A 16,249-nucleotide genomic window follows, 5' to 3' on the forward strand; every position below is an offset into this window, starting at 1 on the left:
CTGTCCGTTTTGGCTCCTGACACTTTCCCCTTCTCTGTTTAGATGCATCTGGAATTATAGTCCATGTTTGAGAAGTTGTTTCCTCAAGTTGACTTTAGGTGGTTCTTGCCATCATTTTAGGTCTTACCTGTAGGGTTGAGAAAGTATATCTTAGAGGTATTTACATGCATTACATTCATAGAAGGACCCTTAGAGAATATGGTTAGCTGTGACCTAGGATTTTTTTTGTCCAATTCTATTTCCATAAGTCATTCAACAGAGTAGTAATTTAACTTTGAATAGAACTGAGCCATCACCATTCATTCTGTTCTGCCTCCACCATTGGAATTTAGACATAGTATTTTTTCACTTTTAAAAATTATATTGAAGTATAGTTGATTTATAATGTGATAATTTCTGTTGTGCAACAGAGCGATTCAGTTATATGTGTGTATATATGTGTGTGTGTGTGTATGTATCTCCATTCTTTTTTTAGATTCTTCTCCCGTATAAATTATCACAGAATATTGAGTTTGAGTTCCTTGTGTTCTACAGCAGGTCCCTGCTGACCATCCATTCCATATACAGTAGTGTGCATATGCCCATCCCACCCCTCAATCCATCCCTCCACCTCACCTGTCCTCTTTGGTAACCATAAGTTTGTTTTCAAACTCTTGTGAGTCTGTTTCTGTTTTGCAAGTAAGTTTATTTGTGTCATTATTTATTTATTTTTTAGATTTCACATGCAAGTGATGAGATACTTGTCTTTCTCCATCTGACTTACTTCACTCAGTATGATGACCTCTAGGCCAACCTGTGGGCCTATTATTTCGCTTCTTTTTTATGACTGAGTAATATTCCATTATGTATATGTGCCACATCTTCTTTATCCTTTCTTCTGTCATAGACATTTAGGTTGCATCCATGTCTTAGCTATTGTAAATAGTGCTCCAGTGAACATTGGGGTGCATGTATGTTTTTGAATTATAGTTTTCTCCAGATATATGCCCAGGACTGGGATTGTTGAATCATATGGTAGTTCTGTTCTTTGAGGAACCTCCATTCTATTCTCCATAGTGGTTATACCAATTTACATTCCTACTAACAGTGTAGGAGGGTTCCCTTTTCTCCACACCCTCTTCAACATTTATTGTTTGGAGAATTTTTGATGGTGGCCATTCTGACTGATATGAGATGGTACATTATTATAGTTTTGATTTGCATTTCTCTGATAATTAGCAATGTTGAGCACCTTTTCATGTGCTTTTTGGCCCGTCTGTATGTCTTCTTTGAAGAAATACCCATTTAGTAGATCTTTTGCCTGTTTTTTGATTGGGATTTTTTTTTTTTTTTTATATTGAGCTGCATGAGTTGTTTGTGTATTTTAGAGATTAATCCCTTTTCAGTTGCTTCATTTGCAGATATTTCACCACTTCAGTAAGTAGGAAAACTGGACAACTACATGTAAAAGATTGAAATTAGAACATTCTCTATCGCCGTACACAAAAGTAAACTCAAAATAGATTAAAGACCTAAATATAAGACTGGATTCTTTACAACTCTTACGGAGGAAAACAGACAAAAACACTCTTTGACATTGACATAAATTGCAGCAGTATCTTTTTGGACCCACCTCCTAGAGTAATGAAAGTAAAAACAAAGATAAACAAATAGGACTTAATTAAACTTAAAAAGAAAATTTTGCAAAGAAAATCATAAAACAAAAAGAGAACCTACAGAATGGGAGAAGATATTTGCAAACAAATAGACATAGTAGTTTTAGAATAATTCTTTGTGATTTTTAAATATATAAAACCTGTATGTAGATTTAAAATTACAAAAAAGTTATGTTCATGTTGCAGCAGCACAATTTTCTGTTGATCTGGAGTAGTGGACACACACACATACCCATCTGTCTCACCTGAGTCTCTGAGCACACTGACCTTTTGTCCTGCACACCTCTCCACTCTCCTTGTCGTCTCTCATTCTCACCCTGGACCAGAGTGCCAGACCTAGGATCTCTGGATCCTCACTCCACAAATCACCACTGCTCTGGAATATTTTGTTCTTTCCAATTATTGTTCATATCTGGTTTTTCCCAGGGAGCCTCTTTTGCACTCTTTTTCTGATTGCTGTAGTGGTCTCCCAGCTGATTTTTTTTTTTTTTACTTCCACTTTCCTTGTCTCATCTTTCTTAAACACTGCTGCGCCTCAGAGATCTCCATTCTTCCCATAATTTGGCAGAGCCATAGCTCTCTGCCCATACCCCCATCGCCCCTCCTTGCCATCAGGCTGGTCCCTTCCACGTCCCACTGATCTCTGTGCCTTCTTCCATTGTTCAGAATGCTCCTCCTTTGTAGCTCACTCTTCCTTGCTTCTCTTTTCTTCTCAGAGTTAATCTGTGATTTACATAATCTTTAGAGAGTTTATTTTCATTATTGGCATGGTCAGGTTTCTCTTTTTCTCTTATGGCACCTGGCATCCTTCTAAACCTAGGCAAAAGCTCGGTTGTTTATGGTGTTGGAATCTGTGTTTGCCAAGGTCTTCTAAAAACCCAGACTCTTTTTTTTTTTTTTCCTTTTTTTGCGATAGAAAGGCATTCCCATGTGGCTCGGCAGGTTAAGGATCCAGCGTTATCACTGCTGTGGCACAGGTTCGATCCCTGGCTCAGGAACTTCTGCATGTCATGGGTGTGGCCAAAGGGAAAATTTAAAAAAAAAAAAAGGAAGCCAGACTGAACTCTTCAGAGAACTGTTACTGAAACTTTTCTGTATTCACTTTTGGATGGATCAGGCAAGGGACAGAATGTTTTATCTCTTTGAGGATTTTGATATGACCAGTACTGTGGTGTTTGTAAGACTCATGGTGGGAAAGCAGGTAGCTTGAAACCCAAAGCCCGAAGAAGTGGGAGGCCATGGAATCAGGAACAGATTTGATGGTTGAAAACATTTGGGAGAATTAAACTATACATAGGTGTAGCTGTGGCAACGCCACATCCTTAACCCACTGTGCCAGGCCAGGGATCGAACCTACATCCTAGTGCTCCAGAGATGCCGCTGATCCCATTGCGCCACAACAGCAATTCCAGAAGGATCAAACTTTTGCTGCCTATAATCCTTCATAGGACACTGAGCTGGTTAACTTCTCCTGAGAGAATGTCAGAAAAGGCATCTTAAGTCCTATAAACTCTTTAAGTCCTTTAAAATGTCAGGTAATACGAATCATGACGCTTCCCTTGCAAGAACAGTTTGCATTGATATGCTGATTAAGCATTAATTATGGAATGTATCGGGGAAGGGTAAAAATAAAACTTGATATTTGGTGTTTTCCACTTTCATTGTGAAGTGTGCTAACACTCTATGATAGTACTTAAAATACATATCTAAGGATAATTCTCAAAGCAAATGCAGTTGGAAAAGGTGTTATACATTCTGGTTTTTTTCTATTGAGACTTGTCTGTGGTATTTTCTTCTTACAACTAGTATTTAAAGTGCTACTTGTGATACAAATAAAAGCACTATTCAGTTTCCTTCCTTTCAGTTATGCTTAGGTTTTAAATTTTTGTTTTGTCCTCAGTGTGTTTATGAAGACAATAAAATAATAGAGAGGTTACTAATCAAGGAAGGGATCTGAAATGCAGTCCCTTGTCAGAGCTGGTATGTTGGATAGAAACTTACGCTGGCTGAGGCTGCACAGTTCCACCTGGAGAAGTGGTTAAAAACCCAACATAGTGTGGCTTTGACCCTGGCCGTGCTCGGTGGGTTAAGGATCTGGCGTTGCGGTAAACTGCAGCCTAGGTCACAGGTGGAACTTGGATCTGGTGTTGCCGTGGTTGTGGTGTAGACTGCAGCTATAGCTCTGCTTTGACCCCCTAACCCGGGAACTTCCATATATACTACAGGTGCAGCCTTAAAAAGAAAAAAATAAAAACTTCTTTGTTCACCAAACAGTATAAATCCAAACATAATTCTCTGACCTCAGCCAGGCAGCCTGTTGAGTTCAGAAGCTGTTCTGTTAGCACATCTCTTCCGTCAGGGTGCTTCTGGCTGTCTCAGTATTGCTGCTTTCCCTCTCCTGATTAACTCCCCACAATTAATGCCTTTTGTTTCTGGTGGTGGAAATTTCTCAGAGTAATTTGTATTTTTTCGCCTTTATTATTTCCATTGTTTTTATTCATGTATTTTAGTATAATAAAATGATTTATGTTATTTTTAGTGTTCCTGTAAGAATTTGAATTACATAAAGCTTTTCTGGAAAAAAAAAAAAATTCCTGCTGTGGTGCAACTGTAGCTCAAATTCTGTCTCTGCCCTGGGAACTTCCATATGCTGCAGGTGTGGCCAAAAAAGAAAAAAAAAAAAAAAGGAGTTCCCATTGTGGCTCAGTGATAACGAACTCGACTAGTATCCATGAGGATGTAGGTTTGATCCCTGACCCCACTCAGTGGGTGAAGGATCTGGCGTTGCCCTGAGCTATGGTATAGGTTGCAGACAAGGCTCGGATCTGGTGGTGTTTTTTTGGCTGTGCGTTAGCTGGCAGCTGTAGTTCTGATTCACCCCCTAGCCTGGGAACTTCCATATAACATGGGTGTGGCCCGAAAAAGAAAAAAAGAAAAAAAAAAAAAAAAGAAAGAAACTTTGAAAGCTTGGATCCAAGTAAAAAATTACCTTTTGGGTCTTTGGCTAAGGGATTCCTGCCTAAGTCTGTTGTATTATTAGGAAGTTTAAGTTGTGACTGATGTTATCACATTGGAAAAGTACAGTAGAGTTGTCTTTAGCTTCTTTTGTTATTTTAATTTCAAAAAACGTAGTAGTTCTTAGTATATGCATTTTGGGGAACAAATTAAAACATTAAAAATCTCTGAACCAGTGCGAGCATAACTCTTTTCAGAGATAGAACAAGTCTTCAAACTGTCCTCAAGGATCTAAGGGAAAAGAAGGTGTTCCTCTTTCAGATCTTAAGTAGTGTCCATTGTCCCTTCAGTAGGGACCTCCAGACTTATTTTTAGATACTCCTGCTCTGTCCCCTGATGGCTAGTCTTCTGATGGCTTGTGCCATGTTAAGCACATAGGTCTCTCTTTTGAGTGCAGCATGAGGGGAAGTGGGACAGATCTTGGAGATTGTTCTAGTAGCTTGGAAACTTTTTCCCTTTCTGAGCATGAGTGGGAATAATGGAATTTTAAAACAATTTTAATGAGGAACAGTTGATATATGATAAACTGTACATTTTTGATGAATAAATGGATTTGCTTTCCCAAACATTAATTTCAGCTGTCTTATCAAACCTCATTGTTGTTCAGGAGATGATCCCTGTGACCTGGGACTCTCTCTTCTCCCTAGGAGCTTGTTCCGTGGCTGTTTTCCTTTCTTTGGTAGGTCAGGTCTTTCTGTGCATGACTTGCGGATGACTTGGGCGGTGACCTACTCCTCCTCTGCACCTTCTCACTATGCGCTACGGCTGACCGTTCATTCTGGATTGCATCTCGGGTTGCCTTTACTCTCTGACAGCTTGAAGTAGCCTCACTGTGGCCAGAACAAGCCCTTCCTGTCAACATTCCAGCTCAGCCAGCCCATCTTACTGCCCACCTCTGTGCACATCCTATTTCATTTCCATTCAGCCCTTCTCACTGGGGGGGGTCTCACCTGAGAACCCAGAAAGAGAACTTAGAACATTTGATTTGCTGCCTGTAATGAGCCAGTTTGTGTCCTGTGCCTTTAGAACGGTGCTAGTTCTGTATCTTCCTTGGGAGACTTGAGAACCTAGTGACTCATCATTTTTTGTGGGGCTCGTTATTTCTCTCTGACCCCCATTGAAAAGGCTGCCCCAATTCAACTCAGCTGCTCCTTGTTCGTGGGAGCCCTTTCCATGTCTTTGCTCCAGCTATTTCCTCTGCCCTCCTCCACCAGTCCTGTCCCACCTTTAGTCATAGCCCATTGGGTGATGTTATCCTTGATCCCAGGTCCAAGACCCCCGATCCTCCGTACACACATATTTTACCCACATGCACAAGGACGGGTGCGTGGAAGGCATGTATACACACATGCTTTGATTCACCATCTTTCCTGTGTCTGCTGTTGACTTTTTTCCTTATTGAACTGGTATGAAACATTGCCTGTTTATTTCCAGTATTGGAAGCGGGGGAAGGCTCAATGCCTGGTCAGTGTTTGTGCTCCACTCCCATCCTGGGACTGTGTTTGCAGTCGGCAGTCTGAAAATGTGTTGGGTAAATTGCCCAAAAGGTCTGCTTGCACCAAGATAACTGCTTTGAGATACTTTAGTTGCAAATCTTGCTTTGTTATCAGTTTTCTGTCTTTACTTTGTATCCGTAAACATTTCACACTGCCTGTCCCGCCTGGCCCTGTGCTAAGCCATCTTGAGGTGAGAACATTTGAGGGAGAGACAGTTGCCACATGAAGAGTGAGTTATAAGAGGAGCAGATTGAATTAGGTGGAATGTTGTTCAGCTGTTCTTGACCGCCTTGTGTCTTTATTATAAATGAAGCTGTTTTTGTGTACTTAAAAATACACAGTAAATCCTGCAACAAACATTTCTCTGTCATTAAGTGGCAGTAGTTAAAGAGAAAAAAAACTGCTCTCTAAAATGTTAACCAGTTCAAGAAAGCCTTTTAAAACTGATTGCAACTCGAATCTATAATCTTGGGAGGATTTTTGAGAAAATAGTGAAAAAGCACAAAGAAGGAAATGAAATGGTTAATCGTACACATAACCTTTTGATGAATGTGTGTATTTTTCCCACGTCATTAAGGATTTTGTTACATTTCAAAAAATACTGAGGAAACCATTTTTTAGAAAGAACCATAGTTTCTTTAACCAGTTCAGTATTATTTATACACTTAGGTTTTACAGTTTTTCAACATTATGAATAGTGATGTTATGAGTATCCAGTATAAACCAGGTGCATATCTGGAGTCCTCGAAGAGGCATTGCTGTGTCAGAAGGTAGACTCATGTGCTTACCAATCTTTGGGAGACACACACAGACACACACCCACCCACCCACCAGAAAGGAAGTTTGACTCAGCTTGTTAAAAGTCTCATTGTGCAGCCTTTGTGTATTTTTAAGTTGTGACTATTATATTCTCACAGAAAAACACATTAGTAGAGCAGGATATGGGCTTCCAACTGGGAGGTTTAATGTTCCCCCCCTCCCCCACAGATTATTTGTGTTCATTTTTCTGATTTTGCAAATGTTTCTTTTGGTGTTTGCATCCTTGTTGCAACAATAGCTGATCTTCCCTAAGATCTAGAGGGATAATGGTTGCCATGGACCAAACAAAATGAAAGGTGTCTATTATGTTTTGTTGTCGTGACTCTCTTGGCCCTGTCTCTGATGTCATGCTGGCATTTCTCAGGAGTTGGGTGGGCAATGTCTGCTGTTTCTCTGTGATCACCTACAGTTTGTTAGAACATAGCTCTTCCACAGAAAGTTGCCTGAGGCCCATCCTAGGAACCAGTAGTGGTTTGGTGAGGAAGATATTTAGCCATTTGGCAGTTGGGCACGATTTATTTATTACTAAAGTAATTTTGGAGAACACTTTTGAATTTTAGTTATTCCGTTAAAAGATCAAAAGTCCCTCAGTTTACATGGTAGTTAAGCTAGGCTAGTCCAGTGACATCATTAAATTGTGTATTGTTCTCTTCTAGTATTAATTTTAAAGACCCACAGTTTGCTGAAGATTACGTTTTCAAAGCTGTAATGCTTCCAGGAGCAAGGTAATAACAACTCAGTTATAAAACATAAACTCTAGGTGTCTTTTGTATGAACATTGTTCATCCCTATAGCTAAATACTATATTTTTCAAATACTTAGAAAACCTGCACCAGTGCTGAAACCTGGCGACTGGGAGAAATCCAGCAATGGGAGGCAGTGGAAGCCCCAGCTCGGCTTCAACCGGGACCGGCGGCCCGTCCACCTGGATCCTTCAGCCTTTAGGACTTTGGGGTGAGTGGTAGCTTTCTATTTGTGTATATTTGCTTTTTCTGAATCTTCACAAAGCATTAAGCCAGCATTTATGCCACAAATATTTGAGACCATTAAATACTACTATTTTGTGGGTATTTTAATGACTTCGATACTTTTCTGCTTTTTCTTTTTTTTTTTTAATTCATTTCTCTTTGGTTTACTATTGCTTTGTGTTGCTTGAGAATTCCAGTATTTTCTCTTTAAGAGATTTTGCTATCCTTCTGACCAGTTATTTCAAAAGAATAAGACTTTTTTCTACCCTCAGGAAAATGTTAGCCAAATTAACATCTGGCAGGGGCTCTGTTTAAGTGTCAACAGGACCTCAGTGCCCACAGAGCCACCAGCTCCTTGAGTTTTGCCCAACCCAGTGCTCGAGCAGCAGTGCCTCACTGTTGGCTTGAGTTTGCATTTTTGGCCTGTTAGTGAGATCAAGTCTATTTTAATATGTCTGCTGGTCCTTTGTATTTCTTCTTACGTGAATTTCTGTTTTTTCATCCTTTGCCCTTACTAGCCATTGAATTCTTTTTCCTCACTATAGAGACAGCTATACATAAAACAGCATGTAAAGCTGGGATAAATCAATGTTCTGGGGCAAATATTAATGAATTACTGTTTCTGAATTGATGTTAACTCATAAATAGATTTTCCCAGTTCATAGGAAGATTCAGGGCTTTAGGGAGTAGGTTAGCATCCACAGCATATATTTCATACAGTGACTAGTAAGGGAGAGTGTGACACAGCACTTAGGGTCACAGACTTTGGATCCTAAAGGCCTGGATTCAAATGCCTTGTCTTACCACTTGATATTTTTGTTCAAGTCACTCAGCCGCTCTGTGCCTCTGTTTCCTGTGTGAAACATGGGAATAATGTTACACCTACTTCATGAGGTTGTTGTGGGGATTAACTGCTTATGAGAGTTTCTTTTTTTTGTTGTTGTCTTTTCAGGGCCACACTCTCAGCATTGGAGGTTCCCAGGCTAGGGGTCCAGTTGGAGCTGTAGCCACTGGCCTACGCTACAGCCACAGCAACGTGGGATCTGAGCCGCATCTGTGACCTACACTGTAGCTCACAGCAACACTGGATCCGTAACCCACTGAGCAAAGACAGGGATTGAACCTGCCACTTCATGGTTCCTAGTTGGATTCATTTCCCCTGCGCCGAGATGGGAATTCTGAGAGTTTGTAAACACTGTATAAATGTTGGCTGTAATTGTGGTCGGGTGTTTTAGAGGTCTATATTTTTAATAGTAAAAGAAATACAACTCTAAAATATTCTTAAGATAGCTTTTTTGCATTATTTCAGCCATGTTGGAAAACAGAACAGAAATACCTCTGAAAAGAGTCTTATGTTCTAAAGATACTCTGAATTTTTTTTTCTCTATTTTTTGGTGGAAATTCCCTGGCTAGGGATCAAACCCTCACCACAGCTGCATCCTGAGCTGCTACAGTGACAGTGATAGAGATCCTTAACCTGCTGTGCCACAAGAGAACTCCCTACTCTGAACTTTTGATCCCGATTCTTAATTCTTGGAATTTATCGTGAGAAAATAATTTTATCTTTTTTTTTAAATACTTCTTTTTTTTTTTTTTTTTTTTTTTTGTCTTTTTGCTATTTCTTGGGCCACTCCCTCGGCAAATGGAGGTTCCCAGGCTAGGGATCCAGTCGGAGCTGTAGTCTCCCGCCTACGCCAGAGCCACAGCAACGCGGGATCTGAGCCGTGTCTGCAACCTACACCACAGCTCACGGCAACACCAGATCGTTAACCCACTGAGCAAGGGCAGGGACCGAACCCGCAACCTCATGGTTCCTAGTTGGATTCGTTAACCACTGCGCCACGACGGGAACTCCGAGAAAATAATTTTAGAGGAGCCTAGTTATATGCCCAGGTCTCTAAATGTTGTTATCTGTACTACTAGTACTAAATGAAAGGACTGATTTAGTAAAATAGGAGACGTCGACATGTAAATATTCTCTAGGTATACATGTCACACTGAGGAAGACTGTAAAAGATCTAGGAAATGTTTGACATAGTAAATTGAAAATTGTAAGATATAGAGTAGTAGTATATATACCCGTGAAAGCTCTGGGGTTGGCGCACTGTACCCTCTGAGGAGTCGAAAATCCGCTTATCGTCGCTCTCTGCAACCATGGATTGTGGGGTACCCTAGTATTTACTGCTGAGAACAATCCACCCATAAATGGCCCTGCACAGTTCAAACCTACGATGTTCGAATAGAAACAGCAACAGCCTGAGCCTTTAAGGATAAAACTAAATATAAAGCAAAAAAAGAGAAATAGACCAATTGTTTTTTGCATAAAGTAATTAATATTTACATGATTATCAAGAATTTTGATGTGACAAATGAACACTTGCTCTCACATTATCAGGTACTGTTTTGAACTTGTGTTCATTAAAATATTTTAAGTTAGCATTATCTTAATACAGCTCTAGCGGCTGCCAGCACTTGTTTAAGTAGTGTCAACCATGATGTGATGATGGATAGATGTGTATATCATTCTCTTCTGGCTGGGGGTTCCTTTTGTAGCCATGTTATGCCGAGAGGCTCAGGACCTGGCGTTTACGGTAATGCTGCACCACCACCTGCGACTTACCAGGGAAACTTGTACAGGCCCCTGCTGAGAGGACAAACCCAGATTCCAAAGCTTATGTCAAGTAAGTTTTCACTGGTTGGTTATTTTCCATGCTAACTTGAATACCATAACAAAGGATGGTTTCTGATCGTTATTACTAAAAAGAGTGATTGTGTCAGTGCAGAGGTAGTTGACTTAAAAACATAATATTTCAAAGAATTATAAGAGAATACTTCATTCAGTCTTTGAGATTTGGGGTGGGGGGAGCATGCTCAAGGCATGCGGAAGTTCCCAGATCAGGGATCCACGCCTTGCCACAGCAGCAACCCAAGCCACTACAGCGCCAGTGCCAGATCCTTAACCCATTATGCCACAGGAGAACTCCTCAGATAGTTTTATCTTACCTATATATAGTTAATTGAGTAATATAAATTGGATTTCTTACTTTCATTTATAAATCTGTTTCTGAATGAACATAGGTATGAGGTATGTGAAACAAACTACTCTTTATTTCATTCATGCAAGTAGTGGGGCAATTAAATACAATAGATATGTGATTGGAACCACTTAATTACTTGGAGGACAAAAATATCCCTTTCTTGATCCAAATTACATCTCAGTAGCTACCTGACATAAAGACAGGCATTACGGTAGGTAAAACTATGCCTCTAACCTGTGATTAGTGTAGACGATGGCCTTTCCCTGACCCCATATAACTTGTTTTGTGGACAGAAATGGATCAGAAATGTTAACCATAGAAATAAACTACATGACATTTGGATTGCTGTGGAAGTGAGAGAAAGAGTTGGATGTTAGGTTTCACAGATTTTGTATTTATTTTACTTTTTTATTTTACTTTTTTTAGGGCTGCAGGTGCAGCATGTGGAGTTCCCGGGTTAGGGGTTAAATCGGAGCTACAGCCCCCAGCCCTACGCCACAGCCACAACAACTCCGGATCCTTAACCCACTGAGCAAGGCTAGGGATCAAACCCACATCCTCATGGATACTGGTCAGATTCGTAAACTGCCAAGCCACAATGGGAACTCCTGTATTAATTTTAAAGTGTTCTTCATTTTATGCTATGTTTGAGCTCCATGGCTATGCCTATTTTCAAGAAAGCATGTGTCGTGGGCCAAGTGCTCAAAACCGCTGTATACTTTGCTTCTCTGTTTCTCTTGCCTGGTTACTGCCCAAGGAGTCACCCCCTGCCTGGTGAGGGAGGAGACAGTGTGGCAAGATGCTAACATTTGTTAAATCCAAGTGTCATTCATTTAAGTTTTTTTCTTAATGTTTCAAATAGTTCATAAAAATTAAATTTAAAAAAAAAGATGGAGGACGACTGTATTGCAGGGAACCCTCAGAACTCTTTAAACCAAAGTTATACCTGTCAGAGAAAGAACCAGATAAAGTGATGATTGTTGGGCTATGTACTTAGCACTGTTTTTATGCTAATTTAGGTAGAAAATCATTTTTAACCTGAAGCCCTGTAAGAAATGAGTTCTGGGAGTTCCTTCTGTGGTACAGGAGGTTAAGGAACCAGTGTTGCTGCAGCTGTGGCACAGGTCACAGCTGCCGCTTGGATTTGATCCCTAGCCCAGGAACTTCCATATGCCACGGCAGCATCTAGAAGAATGAAATGAGTTTTGACCATCTCCTTCTCTCAGGGTTTTGTGTTCACTGATTTGTGTCTATGTGTCTCTCTGTGTGGCTTAATGACACTGAATCAAGCGTTGTGAGACTCCGTCACAAAACTTGTGGACTTCAGCAGTTTCACTCTATTTACTGAGGGAAGTACAGAGTTGAATCAGAACCTCTGGGAGATGCGCGTGGTGCAGTGGTTCACTTAGCTGCTTCCCCCTGCCCCCAGATTTAACAAGTAGCATTTTAGTATTTCTGTTCATGTATGTGGAATATGTATCAAGACATCACATTAACAGAGGGGTCTAATCACTTTGAAAGAGCTCTCACCAGTGAATGACAAACCTGTGGTTTGTCAAGTTCATTGTTAAACCAGCTGTTTATTCACATGTTCCCTATCACTTCCTTTTTTCTTAGGGCTCTTTGCCATTTACTTCTAACCCATAATGGTGTCACAGCTTCCACATGGGGGAGGGGGGATGAGCTGCAGATGCCAGAGCCAGGTATAATCTCTGTGGATTAGTTTAGCCAGGACTTCTCAAGACAGTGGTGCCTGGAGACTTCCAAGGCACCGGAAATAAGGCTTTACATCGAGAAATCTTTCCGAAGTTCAAGTAGCAGAGGTGAAAGCACACGCTCTGTGCTGAGCACCTTCCTTCCATTTGATGTTAACTAAGGTCATCTTCCGCCTGCTCCCATCATAGTTTATCCTGGACATCTCACTTAAAACTTTGTGAAACCTTGATTAAAACTTAAATTGATTTATTTTAAATTCATAAATTTTATTAGGATGGAATATTCTATTAATATCTACTAAGTCCACCTGATCTAATGTGTTATTTAAGGCCTTGTTTCCTTATTGATTTTCTGTCTGTCTGATCTGTCCATTGCTGTAAGTGGAGTGTTAAAAGTCCCCCACTATTATTGTGTTAGCGTTGTTTTCCTTCTAAGGCTGTTAGTAGTTGCCTTATATATTGAGGTGCTCCTCTGTTGGGTGTGTATATATTTACAATTTACATCTTCTTCTTGGATTGATCTTTGATCATTGCATAATGTCCTTCTTTCTCTCTTGTAACGTTCTTTATTTTAAGGTTTATTTTGTCTGATGTGAGTATTTGCTACTCCAGCTTTCTTTTGATTTCCGTTTGCACGAAATATCTTCTTCCATTCTCTCACATTCAGTTTGCAAGTGTCCCTAGAACTGAAGAGGGTCTCTGGAAGACAGTGTATATGTGGGTCTTGTTTTTGTATCCATTCAGCCAGTCTTTGTCTTTTGGTTGGGGCATTTAGTCCATTTACATTTAAGGTAATTATTGATACGTATGTTCTTATTGCCATTTTGTTAATTGTTTTGGATTTGTTTTTGTTGGTCTTTTTTCTTCCCCTGTTCTCTTATCCTGTGGTTTGATGGCTATCTTTAGTGTGGTGTTTGGATTGCTTTTTCTCATTTGTGTGTTTATCTTTTGTTGATTTTTGGCTTGCGGTTTACCATGAGGTTTTGATATAGGGGTCTGTATACACACACACACAAACACAAACACACAAGATTGTTTTAAGTTGCTGGTCTCTTAATTGCAAATGTATCTCCAGTATTCTGCAGTATTCTACTCTCCTCTTCTCTCAGTTTCTGGTTTTGGTAGCATATTTATGTGTGAATGATTTCCTACCCTTACCTTTTGTTTGCTTTTACCAGTAAGCTTTCTAATTTGTAATTTTCTCGTAATTCATAAATTATATTAATATATTATGGGTTTGATGTGTTTGCTGTTTTTTTTTCAAATATGCATCAAAATGAATACAGCCACAAAAAAAAACCAAACTTGTTCATGGACTCTCCCCTGCTCCCCGCCACCAAAATCATCTTCTATACCACCTGTGATATGTGCCACACTTTGGGAAACGTTGCCTAGACCAGTGGATCTTACCAAGGAAGCATAGACCCATTTGAGAATCTGTAAAAGCCATGGACTCCCTTCCCAGAAAATCACTCAGGTGGGATTCATGTAAATCCAGGTATTATATCTGCGGTCCCCCTCCACCCTGCAGGATCCTGCCCCAACAGTAAATGAAAGAAAAGGGAATGTTCTTTTACTTATCAGAGTCCTACCAGAGGTAAAGAACTTTGTATCTTCAAGACTACAGTTCTGTAGTTCTTAGTTTGCCCTCTTTGTAAACAGACGACTCTTGTCAGTATCTGGGCATTTAATTTCAAGTTGTGGGATCCCCTCTTCCCTTTTATTACTTTGATTCTTCACTTGCCATTTTTATATCTCTTATCAGGTAAAATTTGTTTATACTTACAAAGAAACATTGATTAGAATCTCTTCCAGTTAGAATCTCTTTAATTACCTCATTAAAAAATAGGAAATGTACTTTGTTAAGTAGGTGTTAACTTTGAGCAAGAAATAAGTGGTCCTGTCTGCCTGGTGACTTGTAAACATTGAGTCACCTGGGGATTAGTGCTAGGACTCTCATTATATTTAAAAACAAGAGGGTGGGGATGGGAGGAGTGAAAAAGTTTATGGATGTGAAATTTAGATTGAGCCAACAAGGGGGAATTTGGAATAGTCCAGGCTGAGAGAAAATAATGAGCTTGAGTACACTGCAGTAGTTGGGTGGTAGTTATTAAGGTTAGAATACAAAATTAGTTGGAGAGCACACATTAGAACTGATTAGAGGTGGGCAGGCTTTTTTTTTTTTTTTTTCTTTTTCTTTTTACTGGTAGTTTAAATGTATGTTAAATAACCGTAATACATGTTAATTAAAATGTGGCATGTGATAGGTAAAACATTTTTAAAAGCCCATAAGGCCATGATCCTGAAATAAGCAGTGATTCTTTTATTAATTTTTGAAATTGAGGTTATTATACGTGTGTTTTCACATATACTTTTTACTGAAGTGTTACAAAATGCCAATCGTAAGTGTACAGGTAGATTGATTTTATGAAATGATCATACTTATGTAACCACCACTCAAATCAAGAAATAGAAAATAGAACCTGAGAAGCCCCCCATGCTCCCCCGCACCCCCCTTTGTGTCCTCTTTCAGCCACTACCTCTGTGTGTTAAAGGCAGCCACTATCCTGAATTCCATGGTTTTGTCTGAGGTTTTTTTTTTTTTTTTTTCTTCTTCTTCTTCTTTTAACTTTATCTAATGGTCTCTTACATTGTTAACGCTTTTTAAAAATCTGCCTTTTTTTTTCCCCTTCTATTTTAGGGCCACACTCGTGGCCTATGGAAGTTCCCGGGCCAGGGATTGAATCCGAGCCACAGCTACAACCCACACCACAGCTGCAGTAACACCAGATCCTTTAACCCACTGTGCAGGGCTGGGGATTGAACCTGCACCTCTGCAGCAACCTGAGCCATTGTGGTCAGGTTCTTTTTTCTTTTTTGTTTTTGCTTTTTAGGACCCCACTGCACACATGGACGTTCCCAGGCTAGAGGTCAAGTCAGAGCTGCAGCTGCCAGCCTACACAATAGCCACAGGGCAACGCAGGATCTGAGTCACATCTGCTACCTATGCTGCAGCTCATGGCAGTGCTGGATCCTTTACCCACTGAGCAAGGCCAGGGATCGAACCCCCATCCTCATGGATACTAGGTGGATTCTTAATTCACTGGGCCACAACGGGAATTCTCAGTCACATTTGTAACTATTCACTGTGCCACAGCAGAACTGCAGAATCTGCCCTCTTTTGTCTTATATTTGCTTCTGAGATTTATCCACCTGTTGCTGTAACGGGCTTGATTCATAGTCATTGCTCACAGTGTCCCATCACATGAATTTTCCAGTTCGGTTGGGGCAGTGTTGGGGTTGGTTCCCAAATCGAGGCTGCTTGGAGTGAACTGCTGTTAAATTCTCATGTCTCGAGGCACATTTAAATGCTTCTGGTGGGTACATTTCCAGAACTACAGGGTCAAGGCTATGTGCATGGTCATCTTCGTAAGTGCCAGACACATGGCCCAGGTCGCATTCCAGCAGCAGTGCAGAGAAGGTGTAGCTGCTCCCTGTTCTAACCAACCCCTGGTATTGTCAGCCCATTAGCCATTCTGTTGG

The 16,249-nt window shown here is 40.3% G+C and overlaps 1 protein-coding gene across 3 annotated transcripts in view; it reads left to right on the plus strand.

The window, feature by feature from the left end:
* The window catches only part of XRN2 (5'-3' exoribonuclease 2), an 86,073-nt gene that overhangs the window by 54,349 nt on the left and 15,475 nt on the right, over positions 1–16,249 (plus strand). For all 3 annotated transcript variants that reach the window (XM_005672749.4, XM_085004619.1, XM_085004620.1), the window contains 3 exons: positions 7,642–7,710; positions 7,808–7,939; positions 10,507–10,634. In XM_005672749.4, the coding sequence (XP_005672806.3) occupies positions 7,642–7,710; positions 7,808–7,939; positions 10,507–10,634 (329 nt within the window). The remainder of the gene's footprint in view (positions 1–7,641; positions 7,711–7,807; positions 7,940–10,506; positions 10,635–16,249) is intronic.

The sequence above is a fragment of the Sus scrofa genome, chromosome 17 (genome assembly GCF_054392235.1).
Source record: "Sus scrofa isolate SSC_HxYL_T2T_F1_AM1 chromosome 17, Sscrofa_HxYL_maternal_Yorkshire_Landrace_v2.0, whole genome shotgun sequence".
Taxonomy (NCBI): domain Eukaryota; kingdom Metazoa; phylum Chordata; class Mammalia; order Artiodactyla; family Suidae; genus Sus; species Sus scrofa.